This window comes from Acanthopagrus latus, chromosome 1 (genome assembly GCF_904848185.1).
Source record: "Acanthopagrus latus isolate v.2019 chromosome 1, fAcaLat1.1, whole genome shotgun sequence".
Lineage (NCBI taxonomy): Eukaryota > Metazoa > Chordata > Actinopteri > Spariformes > Sparidae > Acanthopagrus > Acanthopagrus latus.
In genome coordinates, this window is record NC_051039.1 from 5,790,841 (window position 1) to 5,808,769 (window position 17,929).

The 17,929-nt window shown below is 41.8% G+C and overlaps 1 protein-coding gene across 2 annotated transcripts; it reads right to left on the reverse strand.

Moving 5' to 3' along the window:
• Nucleotides 1-86: 86 nt before the first annotated feature.
• On the reverse strand, nucleotides 87-14,558 carry LOC119017075 (axin-1-like). 2 transcript variants are annotated; one of them, XM_037093502.1, is made up of 13 exons: nucleotides 14,402-14,558; nucleotides 11,035-11,722; nucleotides 8,789-8,982; nucleotides 8,454-8,621; nucleotides 7,577-7,711; nucleotides 7,350-7,446; nucleotides 6,745-6,882; nucleotides 4,964-5,351; nucleotides 4,545-4,722; nucleotides 4,251-4,427; nucleotides 3,795-4,094; nucleotides 3,524-3,673; nucleotides 87-3,412 (listed from the first exon to the last, which is right to left on the reverse strand). In XM_037093502.1, the coding sequence occupies exons 2-13, from the start codon at nucleotides 11,650-11,652 to the stop codon at nucleotides 3,286-3,288; spliced, it is 2,670 nt and encodes an 889-aa protein (XP_036949397.1). In that variant the 5' UTR covers nucleotides 11,653-11,722; nucleotides 14,402-14,558; the 3' UTR covers nucleotides 87-3,285. The 2 variants fall into 2 exon arrangements, with proteins under 2 accessions (XP_036949397.1, XP_036949391.1); XM_037093496.1 differs by lacking the exon at nucleotides 14,402-14,558 and adding an exon at nucleotides 12,651-12,837.
• Between the last annotated feature and the right edge of the window lie 3,371 nt (nucleotides 14,559-17,929).

The window sequence follows — 17,929 nt, forward strand, 5'->3', positions numbered from 1 at the left end:
AACTGTCAGCATGCATCACCTTAATTTATGGCAAAAAGAGAGAGTTAAAGTGAAGTATGTGAACACAGAATGATGCCTGAACAATATAAGTGTTTATTCAACATCTTTATTATGAAGTACCTTTTTAAAAGAAATGTACAAGTGGAACCAGCACAGTGACATCTTGGCGTTTACCTTTGAAAAACAGAAACACCATGGACATGTGGTGCAGGTCTGAAGACACATATGAAATGATAATGTACATATTTACAGCAGAGGATCTATCAGAACAGAAGTGAGCAAGCATGACTGCAGCTAAAAATACAACGGGACTGACCGAAAGATAAAAACTTACATTAAAAGCAAGGATTGGTTCAATAAAGATATTTTGAAAGATAAACATGATAAAGGCACTGTGTTTCACACAAATTGACAACACAAAAGACGCAGTTGTTTGTTTTGTCCATCGAATCATAAATCACAAGAATCAACTCTTAACAAATGGTATCATTCAACTGTCCCTGGGCGTTCTTTCTAACAAAACAGATAAAATATATCAGAGGGCCATAGCAGTTCGCACATAAACATTAAAACAAAATAGATAATTCAACTCATCAGGAAAACATTCCTTATAAAGAACATGCTTGGTGATTATTAAAATTACATTTTTTTTATAAACAAATACATATCTAAATTTTAAATTTCATATTGAAGGCATAATGGGCTGAAGTTAGGACAAATATGTTTTCCAAATCCTACGTTTTCCCTTACTGGGCAGAAACCCAGGACAAATTGTATTTGACATTCCTGCTTGACGAACAGTAGGACCTCTTTGTTTGATGGACACATTCAATTAACTACCAGCATAGATAACACGAAACACTTAATCGGGCCAACAGTTTGACATCAAGACTGAGGACAGACATGATGACGTGACCACTGAAGGGATTTCCTTTGAGAACAAGTTTTAAAAAGTCAAATTACATTCAGCTTACACAGCTGGTGTGTGATCAGTGCATTGTCTGCACGGTGCTTTATACGATATTCTGGCCTCAAGGCCTTACTGCAGTACTGTACTGATGAGAGAGGTGTGAAGGAACTGTCTGACATCTGGGAAAATATGATTATTTGCTTTCATGCTAGTAGTTAGACTGAAAAGATTTCTGAGATCTGTGCATAAAATATACACAAGCAGCCAGTTAGCTTAGCTTAGCATAAAGACTCAAAACAGGGTAAAATTTGTTTTAGACCTTAAACTTAATTAATTTGACATGTGACTTAAAAAAGTGGTTGTTTTGGTGAACAATCAAAATAATTTGTGAAGCAGATATTCTCAGGTTAGTTTCTTCATTTTGCTGCTTTTTTGTCAAATGTGAGAGAAAATAAGTCTCAACTATTCAAACAAAACAATTATATATATACCAAATAAGAACATGGATGGCATACAAATCAGTAGTTGCAGCCCCAGTTTGTTTTACCTGTACAAGGCTTTAATTAAAGTCTTTTTTCCCTTGATGTTATAAATGCTCAATTTGTCCACCGCGTAAGACTGATGTCGAGGCCTGGAGCTCGTCCTTGTGGCTTGTTTTCAGATCCTTTCTCAGTCTTTATTTCTAGGCTAACTGCTGGCTATAGCTTTATATTTGCCATACAGTAAATCAAGTGTCATATTTTCACAACTTTCTCAAGTAGCTCTAAGCGAGATAGCAAATAAGATCATTTCCCAAAATCTCAAACAGTTCCGCAGATTTTAAACTCAGTGTTGCGCTACGACGTTTGAAGTTTAGGAATCTGCAAAGAGGAAGAAGATTCTGCTGATCCCTTCTGCTGATTATGAAAAAAAAAAAAGATAAAAATACAACAGATACTCTTGGACTTGGACTGGTCAGACACGCGTGTAGGCATATGGGGCGCGCGATATGCTCTTTGGCTGAGTTCAGGCATACATGACACAGGCTTTCACACTCAACACGCATCAGAATAAGCATTCTAGATAGTAATGGCACTGGCCGGGCAGGCAGGCACCTAGACTGAGTCCGGAGTTACGTACACAGGCTCTCAGTGTAGCAGAAGAATGACATAAATGAGGTGACAGTGTGATTTGTTACAAACAAACAAACAAACAAAAAAAGATACTGTGGTCATAGATGGCACATTTGTAGTGTGCGCTCTTGTGTTTCATGATAACCTTTGAGAGGTGGAACAAAAAAAAAAGGCAATCCTATGATTAAACTCCATCGTGCAGCAGAGCAGGACTGCACACTCCAAAATGGTAAACAGAACTGAGGTGCAGAGATGTGTTATAGCGGGGGAAAAAAACAAACAAAATGGCTGCCCTGAAATGACTAATGATCTAGCTTCAAAACATACACAATAATACGACATTAAGTTGAGATATAACGAAATTAGGCTGCATTAATAAGTAATAGTACCTGCCTTGTACATACACAATTCAATAAAATGAAACAAGTAGCTAGGATACTTGTCTTATCAAAAATATGTAGCTTTGGTAAACAAGTTGTGTGGAGAACTGTTGTCTGAACATGTTGACGTGAGAGATCACTACATGACATCTAGGAATCGAGTGTGAGAAAGTTTCTGTTTTGAGGCTATGAAGTCAACGAGAGGAGAAGCAGGCCAAAATTCCACTCCCCCAAAATCCTCTGTCCTCTCCCCCCCGTCACCAGCTGATGAGGAACAGAGACAGCAAAAGGCAGCGAGACTCCCGAGTGGAAACAAAACTGCTTCGTTTACTGTCCTGAGCACCGATTGAAGAGTTTCTGTGGTAATGTAGCAGCATCGTAATGGTCTGCGGAGGACAGACTCCTCCAGAGCAGAAGTGGAAGACTACTTTATCCTCTCCTCCTTCCAGCAGTTACCCCCCCCCCCCCCCAAACACACGCACCCTTCCTCCATCCATAGCAGTGGAAGACTGGTCAGACATCAGATTTTGACAGCGCTCCTCGGATATCCACAGTGGAGACAAGACAGGTGAAATAATTTATGTTCCTTTTCTCCGCTCAGGTTTCATCTGGCCAAGCTCCTTTCGCTGTATTGTGGGTTTGATCCAGGCGTGACGCAGATATCCAGATATTCCGTAAAACTAACCACCTCCTTAAAACTCAAGCTTCTACCATGCAGCACGATCTTCCTTCTGTCCACACGTTGCTCCTTCCATCTTTCTACTTTCTTTCATTTTCTCGCAGGTGAAATTCTCTTCGGACCCAATGTTCTCTTCCCCATCTCCTTATTTTTTCCAAATCATCTTTTTGCAATTCTGTGTCATCTTCCCGTTTTCCAAAAATTTCAGTCGACCTTCTCCACCTTCCCAATGATCTTCTCCTCGAAGATCGGCAAGATGGCGTCATCGTCACGCACCTCCTCGAACACGACCCCGCAGTCAAACTCGTCGCTCACTTTCTTGAAGTAGAACCTGTACACACAACACACAGGGGTATTTGATTATTTCAAAGCCAAATAATGTGAAAAATGAACATTCTCGACCACTGTATGTTTCAAAAACACAAGCATCAGATGTTCTCACCTGTAATGGCCCTTTTTGGTAAGAAGCTCCTTGAACTGGCCCAAAGTCACCACCCGGCCTTTGACTGATGTTCGGTATGGGATTGGCTCTCCACAGAAGTAGTAGGCGACGGTCATGTTCTCACACACTTGGCGCTTACCAGACTTATGCCTTAAAAAGAGCAAGATCCATGGTCAAACAAAGAAGAAGAAATTAAATCACAGACACAAGTCAAAGCCCTCTGAGGCAAAGACATGTGATTTTTGGGGCGGTATATACACTTGACACCTACCTCTGCTTGGCCTGCTGTAGTGCGTTCCTCCTCCTCTCCTCCTCCAGCCTCCTCCTAGCCTCCTCCAGCTGGGTGAGGGGGTTGGGAGCCGGGTTGGGGGGCATAGCTGGGTCCTGGATGAAAGGGTGCGAGGGCTGGACCTGGGTGGACGATGAGCCGGGGATGGCGGTGGACACTGAGGAGGGGTTGTTACGCAGCTGGGCGGAGACCCAGGGGTGCACAGCACCGGGCCGCTCCACTGAAGTTGGACGTGGTGACTCACTGCTGGCTCCCGTCCGTCTGGAGCTACTGGTGCTTCCACTGGGATAACAAGGTGGGATGGAGGGATGAATGACCAACGATTTGACTCAGGAAAAACACAGACTGTTTTGCCCCTACAGACACTGATGCAAATGTATTAAATCAAATCCTGAGAAATTAAACTTTTATATCAGTACTACACACTAAATTACTCACCCATGTGAGGTCTTCCTTTGTCTGTCTCCTTCCATCATCCACTGCAGGATCTTCTGGTTTCTCTCCAGATCCTCCATTGGTACCTGGGTCTCCATGCCCCGCCCACTCTCATCACCTTTGCCTGATGTCTCTGCTGCCTTCTTACAACCTCGCCTCGACAGCGTACTGCCTTTACTACTGCAGATCGAACACACACACACAAACAAGTTGAGGTCATCTGAATGAATGAAACAAACCACATGCAGTTTGTTGTGCACCAATCAAATGCAAGCTCATACGACCACATTGGCCTACCTGTAACCCATGCCCTCGATCGTGCTGGCTCCTGCACCGTCGGCGTAGTTACGACTTCTCCCTGCGTACTGGTTGGCCGGGTCTCCGTTCCACATGAAGTTAGCCTGAGACCGAGAGCCCGCCTCCTCCTGGCCTTCTCTTCCTCGGTGGTGGTACAGCTGCTTGTGGTGATGAACACCTGAGACAGACATCGCAGTGAGATTGGTAGTGGTACCAAGAAGGGTTTTTAATGTAATCTTTATAAAGCCAGGACTGTGAATTATCAAGGTCTTTATGCTACTTTAGAGTAACAGGATGTTATATTCTGTAATTTTTTCAATAAAATCAACTTTGAAGGAAATCCACCATTGACAAGGCGTTTGTTTTTCAAAGCTCGACAATGAATTTTGTTTCCAAAGTCAATGTAACTGAGGTCTTACCTTTGACCCCAGCAGCAGGCAGACTGTGACCTCCCCCTCGGTGTGGGGGGTAGTGAGGCGGGCCCGTCCCCCCGTCAGGTGAGCGCGACGATTTGGGAGGAGTGTGCCGACCGCCTCCTCCTAAGGTGCTGTTGGTTGCCCCTGGCGACTGGCAGCCCGGCGTCTTCATCACGCGTTGCACATGCTCATCCAAAATAGATTCCGGGTCGTCATCCTGGGAATCCTCCATGGCAACCAGGCCGCCGTAAGTGGCAACTGTTGCCGTGTTAGCAGTGGTCTCTGAGTAGCGGGCGCCGTAGAGAGGTGGAAACGATGGGATGGGGAGTGGTATGCTATGAGAAGACATGGAGGTTGTCACGGAGATGTCAGCATCGTCACCCTCTTCTTCCTGTTGGGAGGACAAGAAGACAAATGTTTTATGTGCAGTGTAAAAATTTAGGATTTTCACAAACTGTATGTGCACTGTAAAGTGAAACAAGGATGCATGTGTGAGTTGATGAAAGATGAAACTGTAGTCCAAGTTTGTTTAAAAAATTATGAACACAAAGGCCACAGTAGTTTGTGTTAGCACTATGCAACTGAGAAAATACAAGCACACATTGTTATACGGGCCGGACTGAACACATGACGGCCAGAGCCTCTTACAAGTTAATGCTGGCCGCACTGAAAGATTCTGTGACGAAATTAAGTGAAATGTGGGTTAGCTTTCTCACATTTATTATTGGTGGGTCGTCATCAGCCCCATTTCCACAGAGCAGGGCGGTTCAGTTCAGTTCAACGACACATCAGAATGGTTCATTTTGTGATTCAATCGTCAAGTTGTGGATGGAACCAAAAGAAGCATTCTGTGCCCTCTTGTTTTTTGTCACCCTTCTGCTGAGGTATGTAGCACACTGAGCCAATTCTACAAGGTGGAGTTTAAACTCCGCAGACAATTGATTGGTCTGTTGGAACAACCAGAGTTCATCTGGCTCATCCTGTGTTCTGAAGTAGGATTTCCAAAACTCACATTTTTAATCAGCTGTCTTCTGTCTCACTGCCTGGATTGTGCCTTTTGTCAAGCAAAGCTTGTTTCTGTGTTTAAATAAACAACCACACGAGTGTGCGGTTTGTAGAAAATGTCTGGTCGGGCAAGAAAGAGAAAGCAGTGGAGCGCAGGGAGTGTGTGTGGTCGAGCAAGGGAGAATGCTAGTGATGATGCTGTTGTGTTTGCTTTTTGTTATCTTGCGTACTGTGTTACCTGAAATACAACCAAAAAAATTAGGTTTTGTACTGTTATGAAGCGAGTGTTTGAGGGGGAAAATTAACAGATCCAGTAAAAACAAACGACTTCATATTTTCTTTGAAATATATACATGAAGGTTTTGCTTTGCTACGTGGCTGATAAACATCACGTGGGCAGCCGAACATGAATAAAGCAAAACGTAATCTAAACATATTTATAATATGAACTCTGAGTCCATTTTGGAATTTTGTATGAAAGAGTGACATTTTCAATAAACCAGTCTTTCATCATCATCTCTTTATACCAGAACTATCGCTGCACGCACACTTTCTATTCATGTGAAAGTGTGTGTCCAGTGATAGTTCTGTATAAACTCCAAGCACACCATCTTTGTTCCTCCTGTGTGGCCGCTGAACTCACTCGGAGCTGATTTGAGATCAACTGAAGAGAGCAAGTATTTCTGAGCCAGCCTCCACCGTGTGCGAATAACCGGAATGAATTACAGCTCAACCCACAGTGTAAGAATGACATTGCATACAAACAGTGATAGACTCACCAGTCGTACTCTCTTCAGCCTCTCTTCGAGTCTTTCCTGAGCCTCTCTCTCTCTGAGAACCGTCTCCAGCCTGCTGATGAGCTCCGCTGCAAACCTCTCAGGCTCTACGTGGATGTCCTTTGGCATGCGGTACGTGCGCTGGATACAGACACAAGAGTCAAAAATTAAATGCCAAAAATTCCTATAAACATCCGCTCTAAAAATCAAATACAGATTAAGTCAATTAACACAATAATTATTAACAAATTTAGGCAGGACAAAAAAACTAATAACCCTTAAATTGCACAAAAGGGGGGTTGGGCACTGTGAAACGAAAGACATGAGACAGATTCTCTAATTTCAATTAAGAGACTGACTGTGAAAGCTCATGATTGTTTGTCTCAGGGTGCCAACATTAACATAATACAAGATTGTGTGACAGCGTGACCCGCCCTGAGCTATTCCTTGTTTTCTGCCGCATTAATAATTCAAGCAGCGACAGCATGTTGATAAACAAATCCCCGCTGATATCTGAATTAGGTCACCGGGGATCAAGTTACCATTAATGCCACATGCAGCTGTGAATGCTGATAGGAGGCCAAATGAGTTGTGTGTGCATGACTCACAGGTATATGAGGTAGGGGCACACGTCCATTGGCTTTGGCACTTTCATGCATCTCTTTTCGATGCTGCTTCCGATATCTGTATGGAGGAATACCATCTCTGCACACACAGAACGACAACCATCAAACACAGATCTAAAACACTCACTGTTGTCATTAATCACGTTTAAATCCAGTTGCTGAATTAATAACCACACGCAGTGATTCTGGGTTCATCTGTGTGTACTTACACACTGCTGTCGGTCAGTGACAGTGTGTCAGCGTCGCTCGACATGCTCTGCTGCTCACTGTCATTGGCGCTGGTTGCTGGAGCGCGAGCATAGCCCATGTTGGCGTAGTACGGGTTTACCGGCTCTCGCCACGGCCTGAAAAGAACAGTGGAGAGATTTTATGTAGAGAGCTCATGTGAAAATGTTAATACACACGCTCGTCGTAATCCATGAATTTTTACATCACATTTAACACACATTTCCATGACGAGGACTTCAGTCTCAGGATGTCATGTTTAGTTGTTGGCAGCTCTGCAGGTTTGGTTTCTTGCTTGTTTAAACTAACTAATAAGACTGTTGTTTATTATTTTCTGTATGCAGATAATATTTGGCATTTTCACACTATTTCTAAAGAAATATTTATGCAGAAAACACATTAAAGCTCAGGGGTTAAATGAAAGAATCAACAGTTTCCTATGGTGATATGCAATTTATTATCATTTCATAGATTTTAGGCCTGGTAAAAATATGATTGACTTGAAAAGCCACAGATTAAAGCTTGGCTAATGTACTGGTATTGGTATACTGTTGTTGTTAGACATGCGCTGATGACTTCTAGAAGGAGAATGATGCCTGAGGATATTTACAATTATTACATTTCCAGTGAAGTTTAACGTTTCGGCTCACTAAACTGTAATAATAGCTAATATCCTGCCTCTGTCTTAATAATCGTCAGTCTTAATAATGAAAGGAAAAATATTGGCATCATTATCAATGTTGTCTACGTGTCCATTTTTAAAATATTTTAAGGTAATAATGTAAACTCAAAGACATCACAGTCCTCTCAGGCATTCTAACACACACACACACACACACACACACACACACACACACACACCTGTACTCCCTGCTGTCCTGCCTCCTCCTGTTGGTCGAGGCTCTCTGCGGTGCCGTCTGCATCAGCAGGCTATGAGTCAGCCTACCAGCTGGTGTGTCTCCACACTCCTCCTCATCTTTCTCTTCCTCCACTGGCATCACACCTCCTCCACCTCCTCCTCCTCCACACCTACAACCAGATTAAAATATATATTTTGTCAAACATATGAAACATTAATTATGGCACAAGTTGTGAGAATGTTTTCAAGTTGTGTTGCTCAGAGAAGTTAGTGGGATTTCTCGGTTTAATTATTCCAGATGAGAGACACAAATAACATTACTGATGCATCATCTTACCTCCACTCCTCATCCTCAGCGAGTGTGGGTAAGTACCCAGGCACAGGCTTGGCTGGACCCGATGAAGGGCTCTGATCACTGGGGTTCGGCTTGGGGCTCTCCCCTCCGGTCCGCGTGTACTCCAGGTACAGATCCGACTTCAGAAACAAAGGGTAGGTGTTCTCCTCCATCATGCTCTGGATCTCTATCTGGGCCTGGAACAGACACACAAACAGTGAGTGGGTACAAAACTTAATGACGCCTGAAGATGTTTGCTTCATTTCACACAAATTCTAATCACTAATTAAGTCCACCCACTCAGCACTGACACATTTCAGACTGAAGCAAACACTACCGGTCTGAAGGGTCTCGACCCGGCTCTTGGCTCTCAACTCGTCCCTCGATTGAGGATAAATGCATTTTCAGCACCGCTTAGCCTTTTGAATATAAATGTGAACACAGATTTTGACAATGACTTCAGGGCTCTACAGCAACGCAAAAGTTTCATTTATGTAACTGACTGCCAAGCTAGTCAAACGCTTGATGAGACTGAAACAGAAAGGTGTTTTTAAAGCAGACTACAGCTACAGAAAAGGTGGACTGCAGAGAAATCCAAAACTGAAACAAGCTTTATTTAGTTCATTATGATTATTATGTCATCACATCCTGTCTCTGTTGACGAGACCGGCGATGGCAGTCTCACATGTGTGCGGTCTGAACACTCATTCGGCAGACCCACAAAAAGAGCAATCAAGACAGGAAGAGTAAACGAGTTCAAGGGCAAAATAGGACACAGTTTCACACGAGCGAAAACTGAACTGAAACTCGACCCGGTTTGGTTCTTTGTTGTGGTTTACTTGCAACACGAGAAAACATGAATCTGTGCTTTTACAGTAGAGGTGGAAATCTTCAAGCACTTCACGACTTAATCTCAGGGGCTATGATTGCGATTATAAAATTATTACAAATACATCTTCATTCATCAAAACATTTGATTTCCACACAGTTTATTCTTTCTTACTTTGTGACCACTTGCCTTTAGAAGACAGTGTATTTGTAATGATTCATTATCAAAATATACAAACTGATCTGCTTCCATTATCTTTGCTCACACTCTGCCATCCGCACCAAAACTCAAGACGCAGCCTAGTGTTGGCCCTCCCCACACTGCACAGGTGTATCTTAAAACATATCTTTAGCTATTATTTTTGGTCTTTCTTACAAGCATTTAGTCATATTTTGTTGAATTACTTGAATTTACTATCATATCACATAATAAAATCCATTATGTTTCAATGAACAGCGTGGTCTTACACAATGTTTATAGACGGTCATATTGTCAACAACTGGGCTTCAAAATTCAGATTATTGACTTTTCTGCAGTGAGACAGAAACTTTCAAGAGAGAATTTTTCCCTCCACCTTGTTTCATATGTGACTTGTTTGGAACTGAATTTGCATCTTTTCTTTGTAACATTTTCCAAAAATGCCATTTACTTTGTACTACAGGGGTGTAACAGCCTCATGTGGCCACAAGAACATTTTCAGGAACCTTTTCAGCAGCTTTGGTTTTGATTTCGACTGCAGGACTGATTCAAGCTCTTAACTACAAAGAACAATCCTCACTGAAGCACTAGTGAACGCTGCTTACAGGTCCATCATACGTTTTAAGGCTACAATAACCGATGTGCAGTTTTTATTCTAACAGAAAATGATTAATATTCCAATCTACAGATTAATCATCCACAGAAAGTGAACACATACGCAAACTGCAACCTCTGTCCTGTTCAACGGCCGACTACACCATTCATGATGGATGCAGACATGGCTGCCACGTTCCTCAAATCTAGAATAAACACTGATATACAACTGAAATATGATGGCTTTATAAGTACAGGCCAAAAAACACTTGCCCTCCAACCTCAGCTGCATACTGAGGAGAGGTGATCAAAGCTGTGACTAACAGCTCTCGGCACCCGTCTGCGGACGGCCCTATCATTGAAACAAACTGTGGTACCTTTGGGTGTCATACATTGTCTTTTAAATAGCCAAAATTCAGTTTCAGTCACTGCCAGCTTTGCAGGAATGCTGTTTCGCATTACCTGACACCTTCACAGCCGTATGTTTCTGTGCCATAGCTTGGCTGACCTAACACATTCAAAGCTGGACAAATTACAACCAATGAGAAATCCATCACTTCTTCCACTGGCCTGTGTAGTCCAACACCCAGTGCTCTTATTGGAAACATTAAATCTGCATTTTCATTACCTGTTCAAACATGGCAGGGTCTGGATGCGGCTTTCCCACACAGTCTCTGATGAAGCTCTTGGTGGCTGCTTTGATCTGCCTGGAGACAATCCCACTTCCGTCTACAATGTACTTCCTGTAGATGGCCTTGGCCAGCTTAGCCCTCTTCTCCTGGCTGGTCTTCCTGAACCCCGAGCAAGCAAGCCAGAAGTCGAGGAGGTCTGCACACCCTTCCTGGAGCAGGAAGTTTCGGAACAGCTGGATGCCTTCCTGGTCGTCTAGGAGGGAGTGAAGCGACTCTGCCCACTTCAGGTAAGGTGGCGTTGGTGAAGCAGAGCCCTCAGGTTCATATCCTAAGTCCAGATCAGGGCGACGCGGGGTCGCAGACGACGAGGAGGGTGTGTAGCTTGATGGATCCCCCATTTTCGATGAGGATGACGGGAGATAGCTGAGGGTCTGGAAAAGGGTGTTTGGACGGGTGCCGACTGATTGGCCTGGGGGGTCCACATCAGATCCCTCCTCACCAGGAACTGGGGGTCGCGGAGCATCCTCGGTAAAGTGGGTAGGGCCGCTCAGAGAGGCCACAACCCCACCACCGCCCCTGTACCCAATCCCATGTAATTCTCTGACAACACTCATGTCTCTGATTGCACAAGGCAGAGATCAGATCTTGCCCTCTAGCAATGATTTTGCTGGCAAACAATTCACCCTACGAGAGAAAGAAGAAGAGCCATCAGTTGTTAAGAGTATGAGTTATCACAAAAGGTAATAAACATTATCACCATGACAATAAAGATGACTGACTCATTTCACTGTGTCATAGTACTATTTGAATATGGTAAACAGCAATTTACAGAAGCACCAAAATGGGATGATGAGCAGAACACACACACAAACTAGAACAGAGCAGGATGTAGACAAGTGTGGTTGAGATCTTATCACAAAAAAACACATTGTTAGAGTGCTAACTTGGCGTGTAAGTTTGAAATTCGTGTTTAAAATCACGCGTTAATAATACTGGCAGCTACTTGCAGCTGCAAACTGAGATTCCTGTCTGACCCAAAACAAATGAATGCTATGAGCTTAGATCTGAAGTTCACCATTAAGTTTTTGTCGGTAGTTTAACAGCTAGCTTAAAAGCTAGCGCTAACAGTTGTCAAAACAAAGCACACACTTCGTGCAGCTAGACTCCCCTTTCCAAATAATCGACTAACGTTTAACAAGCTAAGACTGCTAGCTAGCCTTGTAGCAATGCCACCACCAATGCCAGTGCTTTGAAGTGAGAATCTCATTCATCTTGGCCTGCAAAGACGGTGGGGGATGGGTACAGAAACAAACTCTACAACCACACAAGACGGGCCTGCATGCAAAAACACTTCCACACAAGCGCACTTCGTACATTTATTCGTGCCGAGCAAACTCGCACAGAAGTAACGCCAACTTTACTACTGTATAACCCCAACAAATCAGCCGATCCGACATCAAACAAAACAAGAAAGCGAGGGCACGTTTTCCACTCTACTGGCTGCAACGCCAGCTAGCTTGGTGTGTTAGCTAGTTTTGGTTAGCCTGTTAGCTGGCTAGCTTAGCTAGGTACGTTAACGTCCCGTGTTTTCCCACAAAAGCGTCCGTCCTACCGTCTCTGAAAGCCCGATCCCCGTAATCCGCTGCATTGGGGATACTGGCGCGAACTGTGTGCTCCAAAACGCAGCATATGGATAGCTTTCTGGTATTAAATATTAACGAAAATAACCCGTCGACTACCCCCTCAACTCCCCATGGTGGCTGGTTTCAGAGCAATAATACAGAGCGAGAGAATACGTGCGTGCACGCCGACGCCGTGTGTAGTACGTTTATAGATCTGCGACGAATAGAAGCGGCAAACATAGAACCGCATTAATGTACAACAACAACAAAACAACAACAAAAAAGCACTTTAATGTTTTACCTGCTTACATCAGAGTCAGTCTAAACTAATTAAATCACTGTCGTGTGGTTTAATGTAATGTATAACAAATCATTCTACTTCAAATGTCCCTTGTAAGTTTTAAGAATCTGTTGTTGAATATTTGCAGTGTAGTAAAATGGATGTTATTTCCATGTTAATAATGCAAGGTTAGCATTTCAATTTAGTTACAGAGGTAAACATGTGAGTAGCGTCGCGTCGGTAAACATGAAATGAACACTTTATGTTGCGATTATATATAAATCTCATGGTTTCACAGTATCAAAGCTTATGATATTACACAATTACAAGTAGTATTATTATCAATCACAATGACCCGATTAAGTGTTTTTTGGTTGAACAAACGCATTGTTATAATTTCATCAACTATGATGTCCTTTTTAATAACACCAGTAGAATACAGTAGAACAGTATTTTAATCATTGATTTTAATACCACATTATACTCTGGAAATAATATATCACTATAGTGCCCATTAGCCAGGACCCTGTCAGTGTCTGATTATATAGTTTATGTGTGTTAAATGACAAATGACATATAATGATTATTACCGGTGCATTAACATGTATGTAGTATGTTTGTTGGAGTGATGAAGCAGAATTACTTCATACAGTATAATTCTGTGTATTCAAATCTATGTATTAATTAAAATAAACAATCACATTTTATAATAAAATATAAGTTTTATAAGATTGATTTGTAAATTTAGTACCTGAAGTACCTGACAAACTCATTTCTGGTCAGTAATTTTATACCCATATTTATTATTTGTATTTATAAATAAAAATTCACTGCCACACTGTATATAATGACATGTTAATCTTCCTGTACAATATCAGGTTTATATGTATATACGATTCTATTCTATTTCTTATTTTTTCCTCTATTGTTATAGTCTTTTTTGTAATGTTCTGTCCTTTGGCTGCTGTATTAATCAAATCTCGCCGTTTGTGGGACAATAAATGAAAACTGATACTGATACTGATAAATCTAGTGGAGCAATAATAACAATGTCTAGCAGAGTAGAAATACAAGATAAACTTCTAATTAGTATATTGACTATACATTTATAATATAAAGCAGATTACCTTCTTTTCACTATAGATCGTTTCGCTTCTATCTGTCGCAGTTCTACGTCGGGGTGACAAACAGCGCCCCCTGCGGCCGCAACACGTCATCACACAATATACGGATGTAAAGTGAATTGCAATGCAACCGCTAGCCTCACAAAAATACAGTAATTAGTACTTATTGCATGATTTAAGTATATAATTACACGCTGGCATAAATATGAGTCAGACGGCAGAAATGCATTGACACAGAGCAGGTGGAGCTTCAGGCGAGACAAATCTGACTCAAACATTCACATGTCGGTGAGAAACAAGGAGGGAAAAAAAAAGATACAGAAAAGAAAATTCTTACCTCTGGAGTTCAGGTGTTCAGCTGACGGAGCTCACCTCCACTGAGGAGAGTGACTGACGGGACAGAGAGAGAGACGCGCCGCCGCCACCTGAGCATCCTGCGCGTCAGACGCCTCCTCCGCCGGGCTGTCAGTCAGTCAGGAGCACCGAGCTGCCACCGCTGCGAGGTGTGTGTGTGTGTGTGTGTGTGTGTGTGTGTGTGTGTGTGTGTGTGTGTGAGAGAGAGAGAGAGCGAGAGAGAGAGAGAGAGAGAGATCAGACCACATCCATTTCTTTAAATATCACCTTTAGACTAAATATCCCCCCAAACACACATGTGAAGTGCCAGAAAAACAAATATTCTTGATTTCTGTTTTCTGCTTCCAAAGTCAAGAATGAAAAGAATGAACTTTGATCCCCAGCTGATAAAAGTGTTCTGACAAATTCATTTATTTTTAACAATAAATGAATTTAACTCAGGTTAAAGGTCAAACCCAGGCTGATGTACATTATATTCCAGAAGATAAATCACTTTACAAATGCAGATGAAACTGAGCGCCACAATTTAATTCATGACTTCGGTGACTTATTTTTCTAGGCTAACCCAGAAGTTATCATCCCCCAGGTTCCCTCGACAAAAATCTTGTAATATTGTTGAACTGAAATTTGAAATATCGCTGAAATCGAAGTTTATGGTACTTAGAGCAGAAAGTTAATAAGCCAGAAGCATTTGTCAGACTCTAGACAGACGACACGGTGGTCGCACAACTTACACGTCACCACCACTGAGTGTCTCATCACACAATCACTATCTACATTTTCTGTAAACTGATCAATGTACATGTTGTGAAGTTAAAGTTGGAATAGTTTGTAACTTAAGTCGGCCTGTAAAGTCAGACCAAGAGTCTCTGTGTTCGGTGTGATGGTGACACCCTCCGTAGTCTCATTTAGACACTTATTTTAAAACATGTAAGCTGGTTTTATGGAAATTATGGAAAACCAATTCAAAGACCTCATAGATTTTTAGACTAAACGGAACTGGATGCGCAAAAATTCAAATTGATTTCGGGGTTTTAGGACTACAAACTCCACCACTCTATTGATCGATCAGCTGACATCATTACCACATTTGTCTCTCTGCTGTTCAGTTTAATAATCAACTTCTTCATTTTCACACATTGTCACTGAGCTGTAGAATAATTAAAACTACAGGAACACATTTCGGAGTGGACTTTCTCTCTTTTAAATGTAAATGAATCTCCAGATCAAAGCCTGACTCACAGGGCTAACAGGGCAGTGTACCATGCCTCCTGCGGGCCGGCTGGGTCGGGTGGCTCAGGTGAGGTCCAGACACCTGTCCTCAGGTCGGTCCACTCCTCCATCGACATTTGTTCCATTGTTATCTGAACCTGGGAAGCAAAAGAAATCAAAACACTGAGCACTGAACATCTTTTCATCCCGCTGCAGCTCTGATGCTTATCAACCTTTTATAATGTATCATGGGGACGTGTTTTAGTATCATTATCAATTAATGACACATTCACAGCTAATGAAACTTTATTTAAAAGTTATTTCACTGTTAACAAACAATGAAATGCTTTATGAACCATTTATTGAGCAATTTGTTGATAGATGCAACTGATTTTTATGATGCTTATGATAAAGTTGATTTACAAGCATCATTTGTTTATTATAAAGTTGCAACTGATGCATTACAAACCTTTACAAACGCTTAATAAATGTTTTATGAAGCATTTCAGCAAATGTACCATTTATAAATGATAGTTACCGGTATTATAAAGTGTTATCCCTTCCTGCAACATTCAAACTTATTCTAATACTGTACATGTATAGAAGAACAATACAGATGTGATATTAATAAGGTGAAATAAGAGTCGACATTCTGGGATTTTGGTAGTTTTTGAATAATATTATATAACTTTAAAGATAAGTTCACACAAAAATAAAAATCCAGCCATTATGATCTCAGCCTCATGCTGATGGAAAGTCGAGGTGAAGTTTCATAGTCAACAAAACATTTCTGGAGCTTCACAACAAAAAAATGTTGCAGCAAAAAAAAAAAAAAAAGAAAGAAACAGAAATCACCCCTAAGATCCAAAATAGATTAGAAAAGATATCATTTAAAACCTTTTACAATCCAGAATCCAAACTGTAGCTGCTAAGATAAAAGGTAAAAGTCTTGACTGCTCGTTGAAAACGCTGCAACGCTGTTTTGCTGTAAAGCTCCAGAAATGTTTTGTGGACTACGAAACTTCACCTCGACCTTCCTTCAGCGTGGGGATGACTGAATATTCATTTTATGATGAACTTACCCTTTAAAATCCGTGTTGCAGGCTAATTCAGGCTCAAGATTTGCATATTTACGGACAAATTTGAATCAACTTGATTGAAAAAAAAAAACATCAAGTCAGGACGCTGCGTATGAATAGTAGTTCTGTCGAGGATTTATAGCATTTAGACACGTTTGATCTGGTCAGTATTTCACATCCTTATGTGTAATATAATCCCAGAGCAGACGACCTGTGTGACATGTGCTGTAAAGAAGACCGGCCCGGTTGTTTGTTGATGAAATGTTTCGCAGTTCATCAGACTGGCAGACCTGAGAGCCGAGCTAAACGCGCTTCATTATGGAAATGTATTCATATCACTTTGGCTTATATCCTCAACAGTCAACACACACACACACACACACACACACACACACACACACACACACACACACACACACACACACACACACACAGGTTCCTGCTGCAACAGGCTGGTGTTGTTAAGGCTGCTGCAGTGCCCGCTGAGACAATGAGGAGAGAGAGAAGGGAGACAAAGAGAGAATACTGAGGAAGATGAACTTGACCTTTATGATGTCTTGGTGAGGAGGGGTTGGAGGCATGTTGGTACTTATGAATCTGTAATGAATCTCGACAATCTCTGTGTGTGTGTGTGTGTGTGTGTGTGTGTCTGTGTGTGAGTGTAGAGGTCTGAGCTGTGAGTTGAAGAAAGGTCATCACACAGGGGGGGCGACTGATACACCTGGCCGCATGCTCCCCCCTCTTTCCCTCCATATATTCATCCATCCATCTATATATGCCAGCTTGGCATAAAGACTTGATAACAGGGAAGCAGAACGACTCGGTCTAAACACCGGTAACAAAGAATCAGTCGACAGATTAAAATATCTGCATTTAACGCGTACAAAATCTGATGTGAGAAAATGACACACCTGATGATTTTCTGACAGCAGTCGCATTAAAAACACACATATATTTGGTCGCTACAACCATCTGGTTACCTGTCGAATCACCCTCGCCTTCCAAACATGCAGGTAAACACAGCGATTCTTAGTTTGAGGTGATTATACACGAATGAAACCATAATTACGAATATTATATTACACTTTCCATTTCTACAAATAGAGCCCCCTAAATCCCACGTACTGGACCTTTAAATTAATTATGATATAGATTTAGACTGTATGCAGCACTATTTAGAATTGAAAAGCCAGTGATATTATACAGTATTTGATTTATTT